The sequence below is a fragment of the Hirundo rustica genome, chromosome 4 (assembly GCF_015227805.2).
Source record: "Hirundo rustica isolate bHirRus1 chromosome 4, bHirRus1.pri.v3, whole genome shotgun sequence".
Classification (NCBI taxonomy): domain Eukaryota; kingdom Metazoa; phylum Chordata; class Aves; order Passeriformes; family Hirundinidae; genus Hirundo; species Hirundo rustica.
In genome coordinates, this window is record NC_053453.1 from 23,072,416 (window position 1) to 23,093,294 (window position 20,879).

The following is a 20,879-nucleotide window of genomic DNA, read 5'->3' on the forward strand; positions in this document are numbered from 1 at the left end:
CAAATGTGGGCTGAGTGGGAGGAAGACAGAGATTCACAAGACAGGGTGGCCTACCTTGTTTGAAAGACTGGGTTAAATGTGTTTATAATACTGTAGTTCAGGTTTGATGAGAAGCCAGTACTCTGCTAAACCTCAGCTTCAGATAGCCAGTAACTGAGGGGCTTGACATTTAGCTTGCATTCTGAAGTGTGCCGCTTATTTGATATTCCACTGGTAAGAGAAAATACACTTCAAGTTCAGCAATTTTTATGATACCCCAGTAGTTTCAAATATGAGCAACTATCTAAAAAAAATTTGAGTATTTTTGTTCTTTCTGTGTTTCTGACTTTGAATTCAAAGACAAACTGCTGGAGATGATGCTTGTACTAGTTACTATACATCCTTTTGCCTTGAAATGGAAAGCAAGTGTCTTTCCTGTTTAGATCAGGATTTTTAAAGTTCAGACAAGTTGTTTGATTTTGAGATGGATTTTGGTGATGCCACAGTGTCACCGCAGAGCTAAGCCAGGCTTAGCGGGAAAGTGTGCACTCTGTAGGGCTCCCATCTCTGTGGACTGGGATACACTGGTCCTGGGGTTCAATGCCACCCTCTCTGTCTGCCTGTGTAAGCAGTGGTGTATTTTGTTGACCTTGTCTTCCCCGACATAAATAAATCCTCGCTGTGTATGTCCTTAAAAGACTTTTTCAAAGGCAAGCGCTTTGAAACAGTGCCAAATTTCCTTAAGTGGGAGAGGGGGCCTACAGAGGAGACATTAATTGCTTGGCCATGTGGGATATTGGGAGTTGTGTAGCCATGAAGATGCTGCCTGCAGAACACACAGCAAGCAAAAGCAGCTGTGTATTTGAGCAGCATGGGGGAGTATGACAGGAATTGAGCTGGGGGGAATGTCCAGGTCTTCTTGCAAGTGCTTGACTTAAATCCAAATGTTTGCTGTGATCATGGTGATGATCTGCTGCTTTCATCCAGGCACTGAGCAGCTGCTTTGAATGCTCAGCAGTGCTGCAGAGGCAATGCAGCACTATTTGGTGCCGTTATCCAGCAGCTCCAAGTAACAAGAACTGTCTGGCCTCTTGAGGGCATTTCAGGGAAATGCCTTTGATTTAGGACAGCAACGTTGGATAGTGCCATTAGGAGGCTGTAAATTTAATTATTTTCTGTATATTTCTTCAATAGTGAAGAGACATTTGCTCATGCTTTAGGAAAGAGGCATAGTGCTGAAAGGCAGATATCTATTGACAGCAGTCATTTCAGGATTCCAGTGTTTTCTACATGATACATGCTGCCTGGACTCCTGTGCCACGCTTTTTATTTCCTGCTGTACTTTTGCGCTCATCTGATGGGAGTTGACTGCTTTGTTCTTGGGGACTTATATCCTGAATGTTCATTTGACTGGGTGTCACTGTCTTTGGCCTCATGATCCTTTTGGAGCAAACCTTGTGGCTCTTTTCTTCCATGTTCCTGTTTTCCCTTATTGCTGCTTACACTGTTAATACTGCTTCTTCCCTCCAAGTTCTTGTAAGTCATTGATACCCAGGGCAGTAGAAGAGAATGAAACAGCCCCAGAACTGAAAGGAGCTCTGAAATAATACTCCCAAGTCAAAAGAGGAGGGAAGATAGTAATAAAAGGATTGGTGAAGTGATGGATGTGGGTACCGCAAAACTTTAGAAAACACAGGGACTGATATGATGCTAGGTTCAAGCCTAGAGAGTTGTGGGTGATTCCAGGATGGGAATGAGGGCTTCTGCATCTTGACTGAGAAAAGATGGGGAGCTGCTGAGATTATATGTAGTCTTGCTGCCATAGTGTGGGGTCTTTTTGTGGTGTTTTTGTTTTTGTGGGTTTTTTGTTTGTTTGGCTGGTTTGTTTTTTGTTTGTTTGTTTTTCTCTGTCCTTTCTAGCTCTTTTCTCATTGCTTGTTTGCCCGTGTTTTTTTCTCTGCTGAAATGCACAGGAAATGGGAGAAGTTCCTAAGATCAAGGAAGGAGTATATGAATCCACAAAGCCTAGCCAAATCTGTGTCTTGTCTGAGACACAGTCAGGTCTCACTGGTGGGGTGTGCCTTGCTGCTGTTGTTCAGCTGCATTCTTATTGCCACAAACTGAGTATGGAGTGCATGTCCTGTCAGGTAAATTAATCTTTTTTTTGTTGAATCATACCATTTTTGCCTTTTTAACCACGAAGGCACTTTGCTGTGTGTCCATGGGGGCTGCAGTGTGGGTTTTAGATCATAAAAGCATTTCTTCACTCAGAATGTTCATTGTTTGAAGTGTCTTGGTGCATGCTGAAGTAGAGTTGTGTATCAGCATTAGATGGGTCTATTTTACAAGGAAAAAGGGTTTTCTTGACTAAGGAAACATTTTTATGGTGTGTAATTTCCTTGGTAGAAAATGAAGAGCTGGTAGACAAATGAAGGAAGTTGTATTTTGAAAAAATCTGTGCAGAATAGGAGACTTTAGGTTTTGATAAGAGTCTTATGAAAGAGGGGAAGAAAAAGGGGAAAGGGAATATGACAAGTTTTAACAAAATCATGGTCTAATGTCTATCTTCATCTGTGTCTCGTTTAGTACTTTACCATGACCTTGGAATAACCCTTATTTTGGGAAGTTCACTGACTTGAGGTAATTGAACCCTTAGCAAATAAATCCTAATGATTGTTTGAAGTATTTGCTTATTTTTCCAAAGTAATACCAGTTTAGGTATATGAGCACAGATAACCATGGAAGTAAAAATTTACAACAGGTGAAGAATAACCTGCAGAAGAATCAAGGCTGTGAACAAAAATCTAACCATGAAATAAAATTATTTTAAATAAATAAATAAATTTAAAATAAATAATAATAAATAAAATTATCTAGTTTTTTAAAAAAACCAATGGCTTAGTAAAGAGAACTTGGATACATAGCTTTAAAAACTAGAATGTTCCTTGCCATAGGAAAAAATAATTTAAAAATTAATTACAAAGTTTTACAAAAAAGAGGTGGGACTTTGCAAAGATCATAGACTAAGACATTTTGATAAAATTTTGTGATCTGGGAAACCAAATCTAAGATAATAGAGATACTTGATCATTTTTCTGTGAAAAGTATTTATTTTGAAGAACTGGATGACATTCTATAGCTTATGTTGCAAGTTGATGGCTTCAGCTCATTTCCCTGTTGACTTTTGGCTGCATCTCTCAGGAATTTCTGTGTTGTCAAGCAAATAAACCAAATTTAAAATCAGGATGACTAATGGACTGTTAATTCCTGCAGGGCAGGGCTGAGGGTGCAGGGGAAGGAGGCAGGGGAAAATTTGTGCTGCTGAAGTGGATAAACAGGATGTCAGTTTTCCATGCAGCTTGTCTGCCTCTGTTTAATGAGTGTTTGCTCCATTTTTGAAAAAGATAGATGGATTAATCATTAAAATAACCTTGTTAGCTTGTAAACTGACAAAAATAACAGGAACCATAGCTTCTTAGTTATTGAAGGAGGAAGGACTTGTTCCATTTTACACAGCACAATTCTGGTTCCTGTTGGTCATCCAGTGGTGATGGTCATCTGAGGTTTCCCAGTGGGCAGAGAGATGTTTGGATGGCTTCCATCTCAGAAGATCAAGGCTGATGCTCTCAGACTGTTAGCTATTTGTAAATGCTATGCATGGCTCTGAAAATCTGCTGGCATTTGCTTTACATACCATATACTCTGTCCTTCTAGAGGTTACAGTAAGGTTTCATTCTGCAGCTGCCCTCTTGGAATTTCCTTCAGTCCCTGCCCTTTCTAGAGCTTTCTTCATCTCTAATGCCACATGGAACATGTTGCTCAAGAAAGCAGTGTGAGGCAGCAAGTCTGAGGAGAATAGAGTTGTTGATCAGCTACTTTTTGCTCGGGCATAAGGCCTTGGTTTTTTCTTGAGTCTGAGGTGGGGGAAAGGGCTTTATATCTTCTGGAAGAAAAGTGTTTGGGAGGAGGGTAGTAAAGCTTGAAAAAGAGGACGTTTATGAAAGAAAAGGTGATGTGAATGCTGATTCATTAATAAGTACATCTTTAAAAAAATGTGCATTTGCTCAGAAAAGTAAGGATTTCTACAGTCTTGTACAAGAGGTTGTCCAAAAGCTCCCCATGCTCTCTCTTTTCTGCCCTATATTGCAATTTCTGGGTCCAGTAGTTAACCCCTGCCTGCCACTGCTATTTGCTTTCATTTACAGAATGCACTCTTGCTTTCTCACTATCTGGACGTGTGCTTAAGAAGTCAGTATTTTGACTGTGTTGCATGATGGGATATATTTGTTCTCTAGGGACTGATTAAGTAGGTGATGAAGTCTCCTCAGGTTGAGAGTAGTTAACTAGGAAGCTGTCAGAACAGAAGAGCATAATGCATCATAAAACCAAGAAGGTCTTAGTGAGGAAAAAGATAAACTAAACCGTTCTTGTACCATTCTAGTTCTGATGAAATTTGGTCTGACACAGAATCCTGTCTCTGTTCACGTTCGTGGTTCTTGCTTCCAAGTCACACTTGGAAACTGCAAACAAAATGATCACTGGTATGGGTGTTATATATATAGCAACTGCTTGCTGATGAAGCATTTCATATGTCATTGAAACAAATTATTGAAGCCATCAGTGGCAGAATGAAAAAAACACATGGAAAAAATTCATCCCTTTCAGAATATACATGGGTACACTCAGCTTTGTAGTACAGCAGCTCTTATCTGCTTGAGTTGCTTGGCAGCTAAGTGCCGTAGTGTCTTGGTTACTAAATAGCCCAAGTCACCAAATTTCTATTAGAGTTCCTGGTCTTAGCTTTGTTTCTGACAGAATGCTCACACAGGGTTCAGAAGGGCATCTTCAGAGGACAGTCATGTAGGTTGTGTATCTGTGGCAGTGGGATCATCATGGTGGCTGAAGTAGGGCACTGGCTGTTGTGCTGAAGGAAACTACTGTAGGGCCCTAGAGTTTGAACTAAAGTTTTCCTTTGCTAAATGTAGTTAGAATTCAGTATTTCTGCTCTGAAAAAAATCTCTCGAGAAGAATTTAAAATCTCTCTCCATATACTGTGTTTTCCTGGTGTTCTCCACCATATTAGTAACTGAAATAGCTTATTTTTCACCAATTCTTTTCACCTATTGCCTGAAAAGCATAGCCAAATTACATTCAGTTATTAATTGAAGGTATCATATGGTGGGTGTATTCAACACAAAATGTCTAGAACTACAGTAAGAGTTTTATATTAGATGTCTAGAAAAGGTTGTCCTTCATGCTTTACCTCCTTCCCTAAGTTGTCCACAATTGCAACAAAAAAATCCTGTACTCTGCAGGTTGGAAAGCCATGAGGGAGAGATTTTATGTTGGGAGACACTTCATATATGTGTTCTCTGCTATTAACTCTCTGAACAGAATGGGAGTTGTTGGAAAAAAACACTTTTTAAACAAATGTAAAATGCCTTAGATTCAGTAATAGTGATTTTGTGCTTGCATTTCCTATTTGTGTTTTTATCTAAGTGATTGGGGTGATCAAGAAAGAAATATGTTCTTGGAATGTATTTGTTGGTGGTGGACATTAGCTTAGTTTTGTAGAACAAATGCAATACCAAAAAAACCTGTCATAATTTACTTAGGATAAACTAATTTTGTAATTTAGTTTTTTGCCTTAGATGGAGAGATAGGAAGACGTTTTGGGCATATGCCAGAGCATATATACTCCATGTAGGGAGCACTGGCATACACTGGCACATATGCAGCTTGTACCTTCTTGTGGGGTGCCACTGTGGTATGCGGAAATTTTATTCAGACTAAAATTTTTGATTAAATTTACACAGCCTATACAGATCTTTATAAAAATAGATTTTAATTACTTTGATTTTTAATACATATCTGAAAATACCATGTACAGTTTTTAGTGCTTTATCAGGTTCTGATATGCAGATAACTATTTGAATTAGGACAAAACATATTCAATACTAGTCCCTGTGTTTTGGTTTGGTAGATTTGGTTATGTTTTGTTTGGGTTTTTGTCTTTATTTACTTAATGGTTACTTCTGTTGCTGAAATTCATCATAATGGAATTTGCATTCACTATCCCCCTGTCCTTTCTCTTATATATGAATTCCCTGTAGATGTGAACTTGGGGTTTTTTGACTTGTCCAGGAGCAAGAGCTCTGTGGAGGCTGTTAGAATTTGAAGTAGGTGAGTATAAGCTGGTAGCATCTCTGCACTAGTAGGTGGTATTTCAGTGATGGGATTCCATGCTGTTGTTGCGTGTGGTTTCTGCTTTGGAGCTTTCAGGATTTGAATATTGGCTGTGGTCACTGTTGCACCTGTACCACATGAAGGGCCTTCCAGCAGAAGGGGACCTGGTGATTACGTACAGAGTATCTTCACTGTGTTTCCTTGGCCTCTTTACATCTCTGAAACTGGTTTTCACAGTAATTACACTGTTTCTATTCCTGTTTCTTGAATGTGTAGTCTCTTGCCCAAGAAAGGAAGGAGAACATTATTGTCCTCAGCCCCCAGGTCCTTCGCCTCTCTTTCAGGAGTGATGTGCTCAAAACTCAGAGTTGTTTAAGCTTCTGCAGTCTGTCAGTGCTGCAAATCCAAGTGCTTGTGCAATGTTCCAGATATTATATGAAACATTACTGTTGGAAGACTACTGCTTTACAGAGCTGCTGCCTGCCTTTTTCTCCCTCCTTCTATCCTGTGACCTGTGGCAGAGCAGGCTTAACAAGGAGGTTGTGGGAGACCAGTTCCTGCTGACAACATTAATTTTACATGAAGGGATGCTGAAGTTGAGTATCTTGGCCACAAGCATGACGTATGGAGTAGTAAATGGCTAATGCTTTATTTATTTTTAAGTTGGCAAGTATTTTTCCTTTGATTTATTACTCTCTGAAGAGTGTTTTCTGCCAGCATTTCAGTCATTCATCTTCCCTCAAGGAAAGCAGCATTTTAGGTTTTTCACAGTTTTGCTGGAGGAAATCCTTCAGTAAAACTGATGGGTTTGTAAAAGGATCAAGGCACTACTCCAATTTTCTGATTACTTTACATAGTCAGCCTAAGGAGAGAATAATAGTGATTAGCAATTGCCTACAAAAGGGAAATGTTGAAAGTCTGTAGGATCTGCCTTATAAAGGGTCTCAGGCTCTTAAAGCAATCACAACTGTGCTTTTATTTTATCATAGTTTGTAGATGTCTTTGCAATACTGTTCACTCCCTTATGTGCCTTCCCCTTCTTATCCCCTCTCTGCCAAGAGAAGAAAAAAAGAAACAAAGAAACAGTAGAAAATATTTCACCAACGGTCAAGAATACTCTGAGGGAGATGTTCTGTAGAAGGCACTATCAGGGACCTCATGGCACAGTTTTAAGTGTGATACAGAACTGTGCTTCTCAGTGAGTTACTCATCCTTAACACATGTAGCCACTCAGCCCACAGGAAGAAATGTTAAGCCTCCTTCAAAACCAAGTCCCTGTTTCTGGCAAGAATCAGAAGCATGGAAATGCAGGAAGATGCATTCAGACTCTTGTGAGACTTAAACTGGGAACAAGGAATAAGCATTGAAGCCAGTAATAATTTCTAGATTTGGAAGATGGAAATTAGGGGTAACACATTTAAATACTGGTTAGAGGATTTTTTTTACTCCAAAACACTTACCTAAGGAGTATTTGTTTTGCAAACCGTTACATAGAGGTATAATACTCCCCTTCAGTAACAGAGAGAAACGACCTCCTATGTGTTAGTTCAGTGTGCCTGCAGTCATTCAATTCAGAGCATGGCCTTTCATGTGTGTAAACTCATTGTTTTCTCTTTTATGGACAGATGTGCTTTCTCAGGACATTAAGCTTGGTTCTGCAGTACCCTGGTGTGTCTAGATGTAGCTACTCAGGAATGCTCAGTTCCTGGCAGAGCCAGAAGTGGTTTATGATTGAATCTGGCTAAATAGTTAGGCTATTATCTATCTTGGGCTGTATTCAGTAATAGGAGAAAACCTTGGGTTTGGCTCCTCTGTCTCCTACTACTACCACAAGCACTCTTAATTTACACACTGAGAAAGATGAGGAAGTTTCAAATGTTAAGCTTGATAAACGAATTAAATATTTTTTCTAAAGAACTGCAAATTAAGAGTTTTGCAGAGAATGCGATACGTATACCCCCAGATGTATCACTTTCACCACAATCAGTGATTTTTTTTTTTTATAAGATTCAGGGATGGCAGGCAGCCCCAGGCTTGTTAATCAGTTAAGAGTATAAACCCCTGAAACTTTTGACAGCTGAGAAGTGAAATGCACTTTTAGTCGTTCTCCCTCTCAAAAATGTCGGTATTAGCTAATATGCCCTTAAACATTTTTTATTATAATTATTAGTTAAAAGACCATGTGGCACAAAAATATGTGGCATTCTTTCTTGCTTTCAAGGAAAAGTAGATTTCCATGTGTGTTTTGTTTGTTTTTTTTTTAAAGAACCCTTTGCATATCTACTAGGCACTGTATTGCATAGAAACTCATTAATTAATTTTTTAGAGAAAGCACTATTGGTCTTGGAAGGTGTGACTCATGTTTTTCCTCTTTTGGACCTTTGGAGGATGAACATTTTGGTTATTGAAGACCTGTACTGGAGCTCTGTGTGTGCTTACAGTGTTGATCTGTGAGGAAATGCAGTGTTTTGTTCCGCTGTAATGACTGTAAAGATGCAGTGTAGCATGAGGAAGATCAGTGAAACAGGAATCTTTCTTTCAGTACCATCTTTATTGGATAGGCCTTTGCAGGGGGAGGGTATGGGTACAAGTTTCTCCTGAAAATTAATGTGAGTATTTTTACAGAAGCTTCTTACGTATCTCCATGTGCATATATATGCCCAATTCAGGGAGTTAGATTTGGTGAGCAGATAGAGATTAAGGCAAGACAAGTAGCTGCCAAGATAGCTGTGTATTACTCAGTTCCAGATCAGATGAATGAAAAACGTGTTATGTATGTAGTTTAGTGTTAAGGCCTAACATTTCTGGAATACTCTGTTTTAAATGGAGTAAATAAGTCTTATTTACCCATTTATAGAAAAAAAAAACTCACTCACTGTAAGTACATGTTTTGTGTCCTAAATAGATTCCAGAATGAAATAACTAAATTAGAAGCCATCTGGCATATATCCTACTGATGGAATATATATTTATTGTATTCTATTTTATATTGTGATGGTGTTTCTTTGATTTTCAAATTAAATTAAAATTCATGAAAATTGTAGCTTTAAAGTCTTGTGTACTGAGAACAAAGGGAAGCTAAGTCCACTGATACAGAAGAAAGTTTAGAATCAAGAATGAATGAGAGTATACTTCTGCTTAAAGTAAAAGATAAACCGGTTATTTTTAATAGGGAGCATCAGTTAAAACAGCCTTAAATTCCATGTAGCTTTATCTTGCAGTTCAGAAATGTTGATGCTATATCGAAGATACTCCCACTCTTTTTAATTGCAGTAACAGGTTTCTCTTAAGCATTACCAAGGTCTATACTTCGTCATTTATACTTGTATTTCCTATTTTTAAATAATTCAAGGGTTATACCTTCTAATAGTAAAAGATAGTTCAAGTCATCTTTAAATATTTGCACAGTTAGACCTGACCTCATATACCCAAATCACTTTGATAAGAATGTAGTTTTCAAGAAAGAAATGTCCCATGATCTTAGCTTTTATAAAGTTTGCTGCCTGGATCTTTGATATTTTGGTTACAAAAATGTATTTCTGTTTCCATGCCTTAATTAATGTGAAATTTTAATAATATTTTTAGATGTTCTTTAACTTTGAAAAAAAGACTTAAAAATATTAAACTTTGAAAAGTTTTTTGTTTGTTTGTTAAATTTTATTTCTAAGACGATAAAAAATAGTTAAGACCATTCTGTTTTCTGCAGTATTTTGGAAGCTTGCTTGTAATATTCTGCGTTGAACTGGCCTGTGGTGTTTGGACCTATGAGCAGGAAATAACGGTGAGTCAGAAAAGGGGGCTGCATTTTTTCAGCAGAAGAAAACTAAGTTTTCCATTAGCTAGCTGTTTTCTAATTGCTGTGGTGTTTATCTCTGTTCGTTATTCTGACAGTTTAATTTCAACTGATTGCCTTCATTTTAAACAGAGAATTCTCCTGGGAGAGCTTGTCTCTCTGGAAGGCCCTGTCTGGGTTTTCTCCCTACCCCATCTATATTTAGAGCCAGATCCTTCGTCTCCCCCTCCCCCCCATTTAAGAACTTAATTTTTTGTTAAGTCTTGCTCAGGCAGGTTCTCATTGAAAACTGGTATTTTTGAGGACAAATTATGAACTTCAGGCTTAAATAAGGACTTTGGGAGAGGGGATAAGAGAATTTGAAGGGATTTTGTCCTAAAAGTTCTTTGCATTTTAAAGAGTGTACTACATTGTAAACAGACAGCATGTTCTTTCCATAGAGGACTTGCTGCCTGTTAAAATCTGCACACTGCCTCCACAAGCTATAAATGCCAGTTTTAAGCAAAACATGTCTTGACTAAAACACTCTGCTGTAAACTTGTGAAGCGGTTTTATCTCTGTCTAGTTTTTATAACTACACCAACCTTTAATTTTCAAACTGAGGACCTGTAACCATCATGTAAGAAAATAGGTAAATGTTGAGCAAATTAAACTGAAATGTAACTGCTGGCTGCTATATCCTTACATCTTTACTCAGTCTGGTACATTTTTATCCATAGAAGAACAAATATTTTTTGCTCAACTGCCAAGAGATGCCCAACATAATGGTCTTTCCAACAATTGTATTGTGGTAAGATGTGAGGTAGCTTTCTTGATATTTACACAGTACTTGGACCAAAGGAATTTCTGGCAGATTTGAAGTCTGAAGTTACATAGCAGGACTTTGCATCAGAATTAATTCCCTTGCAGTACTGTCGCAGTGCCCCTCACGCCTGGCAGGCGCTGACCACAGGCTAGCTCAGTTCTGCACTGCGGCAGCGTGGATCGGTCGGGGCTACAGGCAGGGCGAGCAACCTCCTCCCGGTGGGTTTTTGGTTCCCCACACTGGCGGGTGGACCTATTGGCGTCACGACTGAGGTGACGAAAAAAGGGTCGACTCTGAGCAGGGTAAAGGGTAGTTTATTAAGGGGAGTCCAGCAAGGAGCTCTGCCTCAGACCCTTGCTGCCCAGAGAGAGCCCAGATCAAAGCCGAACCGAGACTTATAAATGGGGGAGGATCCAGGGGTGGCGACAACGGGTCAGCCAATAAGGGAACATGGGGCTGTAACATGGGGTGTCAACTTCTGAACAAAGAACGAATCACAAGAGGGGAGGAGGGGATTCCCTGGGCACCAGCCTATCACTCGACGCCTCTCCTGGATCTTTCCAGAATCCAGGGAAGGGTTCTGAAGTGACAGGCAGGGTGACCAGGAGGAGAGAGGGGGGATTGACAGGGATAGATGCAAGGGAGGAATGATTGACATAAAACATCTGGTTATATAACTAACTCATATCGGGGAAACCATTACAGAACACAAGGGGGTACAGTGGAATGAACCATTACAAAAATAACTTAATAAAACAACTCTTGCACCACTACACAGTACAGATTCCAGAGAGCTGTTCTGATATAATAGAGATTAAGGCTATTCCTTTGCTTGAAATGTCAGTTTGCATTGATTCATTTCAAAATTTGGAATAAAGACAAGAGGCATTCTTCATTATGGGCACAGCTGCCCTCTGTAGGGGTTTTGCCAAGGATGACTGCTACAACTAATATCCGTCATTCCACAAAAATCTTGTCAGTGGAAACTGCCTGAAATAACATAGCCTTCACAGCACTGGAATGTGCTTTTTAGTTAGAAAACCTGAAGTTATGGTCTGTTTAAGTCTGACCCCCAAGCTTTTGGTTATTTGCTATTCTACTGAAACCCAGACCTGAGACAGCTTGATGAAGGCTAGCATAGCTGTACCATATGTTATGTCACTGGTCATGCCATTTCCTTTCAGAAGAGAACATGGCTGTCCCTTCAGCGGCTAAAGTAAGCAGCACTGGATTGTCTGCATCCTCTGCAGTGGGTCACAGCAAACACAGTTGCTCTTTTTTTTTGCTTTTCTTTGTCTCTTTTCTTCTATCCCTATATATATGTATTTTTTAATTATTATTCCTTATCTCCTGAAATACTGGTTTGGGTTTTGTCTTTTTGGTTGGTTTTTTTTTTTTTGTTGTTTCCTCTTTCCATCTGATTTCTTAATATTATTCCCTTTGTCCTAGCACTGTTGCTCTTCATTTGATGAGGTGAGTTTCTTGCTGCTGAGAACCGTAGGGAATGTGGCAGTCTTGAAGAGAGCAGTTACTTTTCAGTGGTTCTTCCATATCTGTGCAGGTCATTGCCTAGAATGTGCTTCCTCCTACTCAATAAAGATAAGACAATTCCCTCTTACAACCATAGAGTCGTCTTGATGTCATATTGGTTTCAGTGTAGCATTAAATCACATGAGCCCCTGGTGGGTTTCAGAGATCAGTTGGCATTAGTGTAGGTGGGTGTGTAGTGTAGTGTGGGTGATGTTGTCAGAAATGTCACTGAGGCATAACTGCCTCTGCTGATCCAATATGGGCTTTCCTTGGTATGTGGACAAGTTGCTCTAAGAGTCCTTGCATAAGCAGCTTTCCTTGCACCTCATGATAGCTCTCAGCATGTAATGTGCCTTCATGACTAATTTATTCCACCCACAAGATTGAAAAGCCAGTGTGAGTCCTTGGCTTATTTAGGCATTGATCAAGCTTTGATAGTCATTAGAAAAAATAATAATGACTAATTAGATCTCAGTGGCAGACTGAGCGTTATAGAACTTAGGTTGAAACAGCATTTCTAGATTTTGTTTGTCTACACATGAGTATTGGTGTGTAGTCAAACAAATGCATCTCAGTCATGTATTATTGTGCACTACCATGTATATGAACTGACAGGAAGATATTTAATAGCTACATCAATGTACCTATTACTGATACAGTATTACCTGCTGGCATTCTTGAAGCAAAAACACAGATTCTGAATTCCCTCTAGTTCCAGTATTCAAATTGCTTTCCTACAGTGAGGTTTAGATTGTTTTGCTTTGCTTTGAATTTCCTTCTCTCACTTCTTGAATATTCTTTTTCCCTGCTTTCCATAGATTTCATAAAGTAATTGGATGTATTCTGTTGCAGATGTAACCTTGTAATGTGTTTAATTCAAGTTAATTAAAAAATAGTCTACCAAATACGAGGTTAATTGCAGCACAATCAAATATTATCCAAAGAAAGCAGAGTGCTAGCTTACAATGCAGAGGAAAGAGAAATGCATTGAGTACAAAACTAAATTAATTTGTTATAGTGACCTGCGTAAATGTTTGTGATAGAAATATTCTGTGATAATGCTTTTACGCGTTTTTAGTACTCTACTGCTAATGTATTTTTCATATGAGCCATCATTAGTTCAATGCAAAAATCTGCTAAGTGAAAGGCGTGTTAGATTTCTGGGACCTTATTAATACATTGACAATATGAAGCTTTACTAGGGCATCAGATATGTGGTAAAGGTAGTGAAATGTTATCAAATGTTCTTATTTGTGTTATGGGTTCAGGCAGGCTGTGATTGGCTTTATAGTTTTGCAGAGCATCTAGCACAATGAAGATCAGGTTCCTTGGGAAGTATTGTGCAAATTTTCTTTTCTTAGATAACATTTGTTGCAATTTACAGAATTCCTGTTAGCTTCAAATTGAATAGGAGAGCAAAGTCATGGCTGCTAGAGGAGCTGGGCTCCTCTCCCATCCAAGTGACAGCTGATACTGCAATTATTGTTTCTTTCACCATGACTATTAAGGCTGATGGAGATAAGACAAGCTTGGATGGTATGTGGTGACATAGAGTGGTGGCTGCAGTCATGGTGACTTCAGATCCTTGTTTTGGCACACTGAAATTTGTGCTGCTGAATTGAAGTGAGGTTTTGATTTTGACTCATAACTTGACTGTATACCAGGTGCCATGGCACTTGCCTCTGTTTGATTGCATCAAATTGCTGACTGAGGTGTCATATTCAGACAATGGAGTACACCAGCACCTCACTTCTGAGTTGTCACAGTTGAAAGAAAAATATTTCAAAAATCCTTTCAGAAGAAAAGATTTTCACAAGGCTGTGAGTGTGTTGGAGAAAAAAAGGTCAGAGGGCCTTGTCTACACTTCCTTGTTACTGTTTTTGAGCAAGTTCCTGAAATGGAGCTCATTCGGGATATCTGCATGCAAGACACCAGGCAAAGCCAGAAAATGACTGAAAAACTCCAGGAATAGAATTCATCTCAATTAATTTTACATATGTAGAAGTTAGACATTTAAATCAAAGTTCTTCATCTTAGACAGTGAAAAGATATGAGACTTCAAGGGAATGATTCATCTGCTCTGCTTAAATTATTTATCTTGAGATTAATTTCCCCATTTGGTTGCCTATTTGTTTCTATTATCTAAGACAACACCGGGGGGATACCTAAACTATGGCAGACAGATACCATCCCTGATGACTTGGAAGGGATTCTGTTTGAGTTTTACGCCAAGTAAAAAATCTGGTAATGATATAAATAAATTGTACCAAATCATCTCTGAATCTTTCCAAAATGTAACTGTGCTTAAGTGTACATTAATTTGTAAGAAAAGAAGATAAATTCCTTGATATTTTAAGAAAGGCTTGTAAAGTAGTATGATAAAAATTGCAACACTTGTTTTCCTGTTTTGTTTGTGTGCATAGCTGTTTCAGTTATTGCACTGGAAAGATCTGAGTGTAGATGGAACCTGTGGGTTTGAAGCCACAAGCTGACTGATCCACTGTATGAGTCACTTCTCTGTCCTTGCTCCAGGTTCCAGTGCAGTGGTCGGATATGATCACACTGAAAGCCAGGATGACCAATTATGGCCTACCTAGGTACCAGTGGCTGACCCATGCTTGGAATTTCTTCCAGAGAGAGGTAAGAATTAATGGTTAATTCATGAACTAAAGTAGTACCTCCTCAGTGAGTGTTTTTTACCTGCTAAAGGAAAAGGTTTGGTTTTAAGTGACTAGGCAAATAAATGCAAGTTCATTTGGTATGAAACGCTGTACTGTGGCTTTTAACGTCACTTGATATCCAATTCTTTGGTTTTTGTAGGTCCTAAAGGTACTAAAACACCAAAACCAGAATATTAATAAATTCATTTAAATTGCTAACCTTCTCATATCCTTTTTCAGTAAGGTTAGGACACCAATATCTTTTAGGATTACTATGGCATTAAAGGATATGATGTATATAAAATATCTGCAGGTAAAGTAAAATTACTGTGTCTGTATGTTGTTTTAATATTAAACTGTGCTCCCCTTCCCATAGGCTCTGTTAGTTTCCTTTCATGGAGCTGTCATGGTTAAGATATGTTTAGCTGGAAAGGAATGGGAAAGGAAGTTTCCAAAAAGATGCCAACACTGTCTCTTTGGCCGAGGTTTGTGAAAGTGATGAGGGGTTTTATTTCCTTTGACTGGGGGGGTGGGAAACAAACCAAAAAGCTTCCTTGTGTATTCACAGCTTTGCCCTGTAGCCTACTAAAATTCAGAACTGTTTTAATAGAATGAAGTATTATGTTACAGAAACATGAAATTGCCCAAGGTAAAACCCATTAACTCGAAATATAACTCACGTGCAGGAAGAGAACTCTTTAAATGCCTGTATTGTGCTGCCCTTGTTGAAATGTTGAAATCTATCATTGTTGCACAGATTTCCTGTTTATTTAAACATTTCCTGGCAGCACTTGGTTAGTCTGTATTTATACTAAAACCTGAAAGAAAGAGGTTACACACAGCACCCCGTCCCCCCCACCCCAGTTCCCTGCTCTGGCCATGTGATTGCTCTGTAAAACTGAGTAGTTCTTCATATGCAGGTAGAGTGTTTATGTCTGTTCTGTACCTGAGATAATATAATCAAATGTTCTCAATCAATTTGCCTTGAATAGAGCTGGTACTGTATCTTGGTTTAAATGTATAGATTGATAAAATTTAATACTGACTCTTCTCCTAGTTGTTGTCGTTTCATCATAATGGCTGGTTATAATATGAATATTAGTAATAAAACTTCAATTAAGCCTTAATTTTTGTAGGGGAAAAGAATTTCCTTTAGAAGTTAGAAGAAGTTTTAGAAGTTAGATTCTCCTTATGACACCTGTTGTCGGGTGCTCCTTTTCCCTGGAGCTTAAATTCCCCGGCATTCAGGTGGTTTTAGAGTTCTGGCCCTCTGCAAAGCTCTGTGCCAAACGCAGGAAAAGACGGAGTCTTCAAGGTTACATGCTTCGTTTATTAATTCTTATCTTACAATTTTCTCAGTGTCCAAAAGATGTTTGCCGCGGCTCGGACATCTGGTGACTCTTCCTGTCTCTGGGCTGTCCTTATCTTTTATACTAATTGCTACGTATTCTTTATTTACTATTTATTACCAATGTCTATCACTATTACTAAAAAGGTCATCTTTACTCTGACCCAATCCTCACTAACTACTTTGTGCCAACGTCACTGCAGAAATGGAGTGAGGGAACAAGAAGGAATAAGAAAGGGACAACGCCCTAAATTCTCCATCTTGCCCCATTCACTTCAATGCCAAGAATCCCAAACCCACTGTTTTTTCACCCTGTGATATACTAAATGACTATTTTTCACACTCTTGTGGCCTGCAATGCTTCCTGCAGTGCAAGAAGCCTCTTCCATGGACTGAAATCAAATCCAGTGTCTCTCTGAGCTCTGGGCTCTGGGCTGGGGTCCCAGACCCCCCTGCCCAGGTCCCTGACCCTCCAGGGCAACCAAAGGAATGCCCTGGACTCCAACAACCTGTGACCAGATGAATGATTTCGGGAACTGAGAAAGCTCTTTTACAGTTTCTACTTAATTGGTGGGCTCTTATTTATATTCCATCTACTCATGGTTTAGATGCTGGGTATATGAGCCTGGTATGTGCTTTATGTCTCAATAAGTACTTGTGGCCCTTCTTCAGTCAGCAGAATTCTAATTACAATTCTGTTACCAGAAGTTCAACCTTGATCAGCTTGGTGTTCTTTCTTGTGTATCTTTTAACATCTGAGGGAGATGAAAAATGTGTTCTCCCCCAGTCCTCTTGCTGGTCTAATATCAAAGTTGTGACTATGCTAAGGAAGATGGAAAGAGTCAGCTGAAGTCGGGAAAGAAGAATTGAGTGGGGGAAGAAAAGATACAAGAGTGGGAAAAGGGTGTTTAATGGGGTAGTCTTTGCAATTGCAATTAGGAGCCAAAAGCTTGAGCTTTCCTTAGAGTCGAGTGCTGGGAGGAGTTTGAGTAACAAACCAATAAAAACTGAGACATGAGAGCTATAGTAAAGAAGCGGGAAGTGAGAATTTTTTAGAGGACTGAGGAATTAATGGCACAGTGTGTGCCAGCATGTCTGGGCACTGATTTGCTTGATTGTGAACAATGAACAGCATGGAATACAGGACTATAGCAGTGTCCTCTCACGCCTGGCGGGCGTGCAGGCTAGCTCAGTTCTGCACTGCTACTACGAGGATTGGTCGGGGTTACAGGCAGGGCGAGTAACCTCCTCCCGGTGAGTTCTTGGTTCCCCACACCAGCAAGTGGACCTGATGGAGTTGCGACTGCGGCGACAGAAAAAGAGTCGTCTCTCTTTAGGCAGGGTAAAAAGTAGTTTATTAAGGGGAGTCCGGCAAGGAGCTCCGCCTCAGACCACTGCTGCCCAGAGAGAGCAGAGATCAAAGCTTGACAGCCACTTATAAACGGGGGAGGGCTGACAACAGGTCAGCCAACCGGGGAACACGGGGGTGGTAACAGGGGTGTCAACCTTTGAACCATTAACAAACCACAGGAGGGTAGGAGGGGATTCCCCAGGCACCAGCCTACCACTCGACACCTGGATCTTTCCAGAATCCAGGGAAGGGTCCCCGAGTGACAGGCAGGGCGACCAGGAGGAGAGGGGGGGAACTGACAGGGACAGGTGCATGGAAGGAATGACTGACAGAAAACATCTGCTTAAATACCTAACTCATAAGGGGGAAAACTATGACAAAACACAGGGGGGTACAGTGGACTAAACCATTACAAAAATAACTCAAAAATCTTACAAAAATAACTTAATAACTTAAGAAAACAACTCTCACACCACTACACAGGACCCTGGCTCTGAAGCAGGTAAAGAGGTACATCTGTGTTCCCAAGCCTGTGGATTAAAGGACTCAGGGAATTACCCTCAGGCTGGTCCTGGAGGACGTTCAGGCAGAGAAAGGTAGCATCTTGTTTCTACAGCAAAACTTCTTTTCAGTTATGTAAAGTCCACATCCAGTGCCAGACCAAATCTAATGTAGCTGCTTTGTCCTTTTTGGTTTGAAAGCAGCTGCTGATGTGGGAGACTGGTCATTTGGCTTTAAATCTCAGGGTGTGCTTTGCAGAGAGGATGATAGGTTGTTGGTCCTGATGGATTTTATAGCCAATTACAGCTCATCTGCTTTGCAGTTGAATTTCTTATTTTTATGGTGGATTCTGTTGCAGTATTTTAATGTGGTACCCCTTCCTTCCATTTTCAGTTTTCCTTTCAGCTTTTGTGATTTCTATACATTTTTGCTTACTCTTTTAATTTTTTTTTCCTGTATTCAGGTAAATCTGTGCTTTTTCTGTTTTCAACAAATGTGTCTGTAGTTGTACCTTTGCAAAAATAGTCCTCACTAGTATGACCTTTTTCTGCTACTTTTTTCAGCCACAGGTACACTTGTTCATTAGTCTCCATTTTGACATAAAATTGTAGTAGTTCCTTGTTGTAAGGATAGGAGAATCCAAAGATAGGACAGTTTCTGTGAAGCATCCTTTGAGGAAGCAATTGAGATTTAAAGGACAGAGTGGTATTGTTGGCTGTTTCTTAAGTATTCACTGGTCACTACATTGCATTTTTCATGTTACTTTTATTTCAAAGTACAGTAAAACAAGATACCTGGAAGCACTTGAAGATGTTTTTAATTCTATGTAAATATTTTGCAAGTTGGTAGTAGGAATTTTGTTAGGCTTTTTTAATGACCTACTTTACCTATTGAAGAATTATCATCATTATTACTGATCTTGGCTAATACTTCCTTTGCAGTTTAAATGTTGTGGCGTGGTGTACTTCACAGACTGGCTGGAAATGACAGAATTGGACTGGCCACCTGACTCCTGTTGTGTCAGAGAGTTCCCAGGGTGCTCTAAGCAGGCACATCATGAGGATCTCAGTGACCTTTATCAGGAGGTAAGGAGAAAAATATGGATATATTGGAAGGTTTTATACATTCTTCCTGATCCAGTAATTTTCCAAAATCACGATTTTCAGTGCAATTGAGTAATTTTTTTGTTGAGTAGTTGTGTTTATGGGAAGTGTTTATGGTTATTATTTGCTAATGCTGAAGCAGGGGTAGGAAAGAAGGAAGAACAAACCCACCCACGCTTACGTGGAAGTGAGATGAGTTAGTGGCAGTGCAGTTTAAACCTGAGATGTGCTTACACTTTGAAGTGTTTGTTTTATATTGGTTAGATTGGAGTGCAGATTTGTTCCAATCCAAAAGTTATAAATTAGGTGTGACATAATGTCCAGGCTCCATCCCATCAAACTACCGCAGGGTAAGTGGAAGATTACTTTAGTGAAATGTACAATGAAGGATGCTTTTGAGAATTCCTTTGGAAGGTAAGAGCTCTTATGTTAACAGGTCTCATGTCAGGAGGCAGATAATTCGGTTGTTGTACTCTGGGCATGCTTGTTGTGAGAATACTTTTTCTACATTATGGTATGATGATTCAAAAATAATTACAAAAAAAGTCTTAAGGCAAATAATTACAAAAAAAGCCTTAAGGCAAGGACCTGTTTAAACTCAAAAGTGGGTAAGGGAGGTCGTCATGGTAGCAAGATATTACTGGTTTTAGGGTGAAAATGATAAAAACAGGTAAATATGCTCTTTACTAAAACTCTGTTCTCACAAGTATTGTCTGAAGTCACCTTTGTCTGAAAACTACCTTGTTAGCCACCGTTTTTTGATGCTAGTAGGTCTCTGAAGACCTATAATTCTACATTCAGTAACAGCAGAATGACCAACAGTCCAAGTAGTCCAAGAGCAGACAGAAAGTGTGGCTCAATCACATAGTTGTGAGGATCTGAGAAGTGGTGCATTCTTCACTGGATTGCTTTTAGAGTAATACAGGGTGCATTGGGAAGAGGATGGGCCTTAGAATCATGCTTTCAGATGCTGCAGCATTAACATTTCTCCAGTGGATGGTGTAGCTCTGCATTATGGAAGAGTACCCAAAGAACCATTTTATTTTCTCCCAATCTCAGAGGCTGTTTAAGACCCGTTCTTACAAGAATCTGTTGCATAGCTTTTGTTCAGGAGCTATGGAGCTCTGAAGCAGAGGAGATTCTCTATATAAGCAAGCCAAAATGAATATTAACAATTGCTAGGAAACAGTCAAGTTTTGGGGAAATGAATTTGTGTAGTATTGACTCTATGAACAGAAACTATTTAATCTAATCTGTACTTTGAGATATCCATCCTAGGAGGCTGTGTGCTTCCACAGAGAGAGAAGACAGAGCTGCCAAAAGGCAGGTGCCTCAGAAGGCCAGTTGCTAAGAACCTTGAAGACAGTGGCAGAGGTTGGGGTTTTTTCCCACCAGCTACTTGTAGACCCTCTCTTGCCTTCTGGCAAGGCTCACAGCACTGGCAGCACTGGTTATGCTCTAGAAGTGTCAGTTCCTGAATGAAAAAGACATTCAGGCTTCTTCTGGGGCCTGCCAGTTACACATTTTGAAAAACTAAAAATTGTGGCTCACTCTGCAATAATGGTTGCTTTTTGTAATACTGTTGCTACTGTTAATACCATACAGACAAGTCTGTTATGGAGA

At 39.5% G+C, this 20,879-nt stretch overlaps 1 protein-coding gene across 3 annotated transcripts in view; it reads left to right on the forward strand.

Moving 5' to 3' along the window:
- TSPAN12 (tetraspanin 12) overlaps positions 1 to 20,879 on the forward strand; it is a 43,242-nt gene that overhangs the window by 17,198 nt on the left and 5,165 nt on the right. For 2 of the 3 annotated variants that reach the window (XM_058420435.1, XM_040063285.2), the window contains exons 5-7: positions 9,872 to 9,946; positions 14,826 to 14,933; positions 19,095 to 19,238. In XM_058420435.1, coding sequence (XP_058276418.1) covers positions 9,872 to 9,946; positions 14,826 to 14,933; positions 19,095 to 19,238 — 327 coding nt within the window. The remainder of the gene's footprint in view (positions 1 to 9,871; positions 9,947 to 14,825; positions 14,934 to 19,094; positions 19,239 to 20,879) is intronic. The other variant, XM_040063286.2, reaches the window with a different exon arrangement.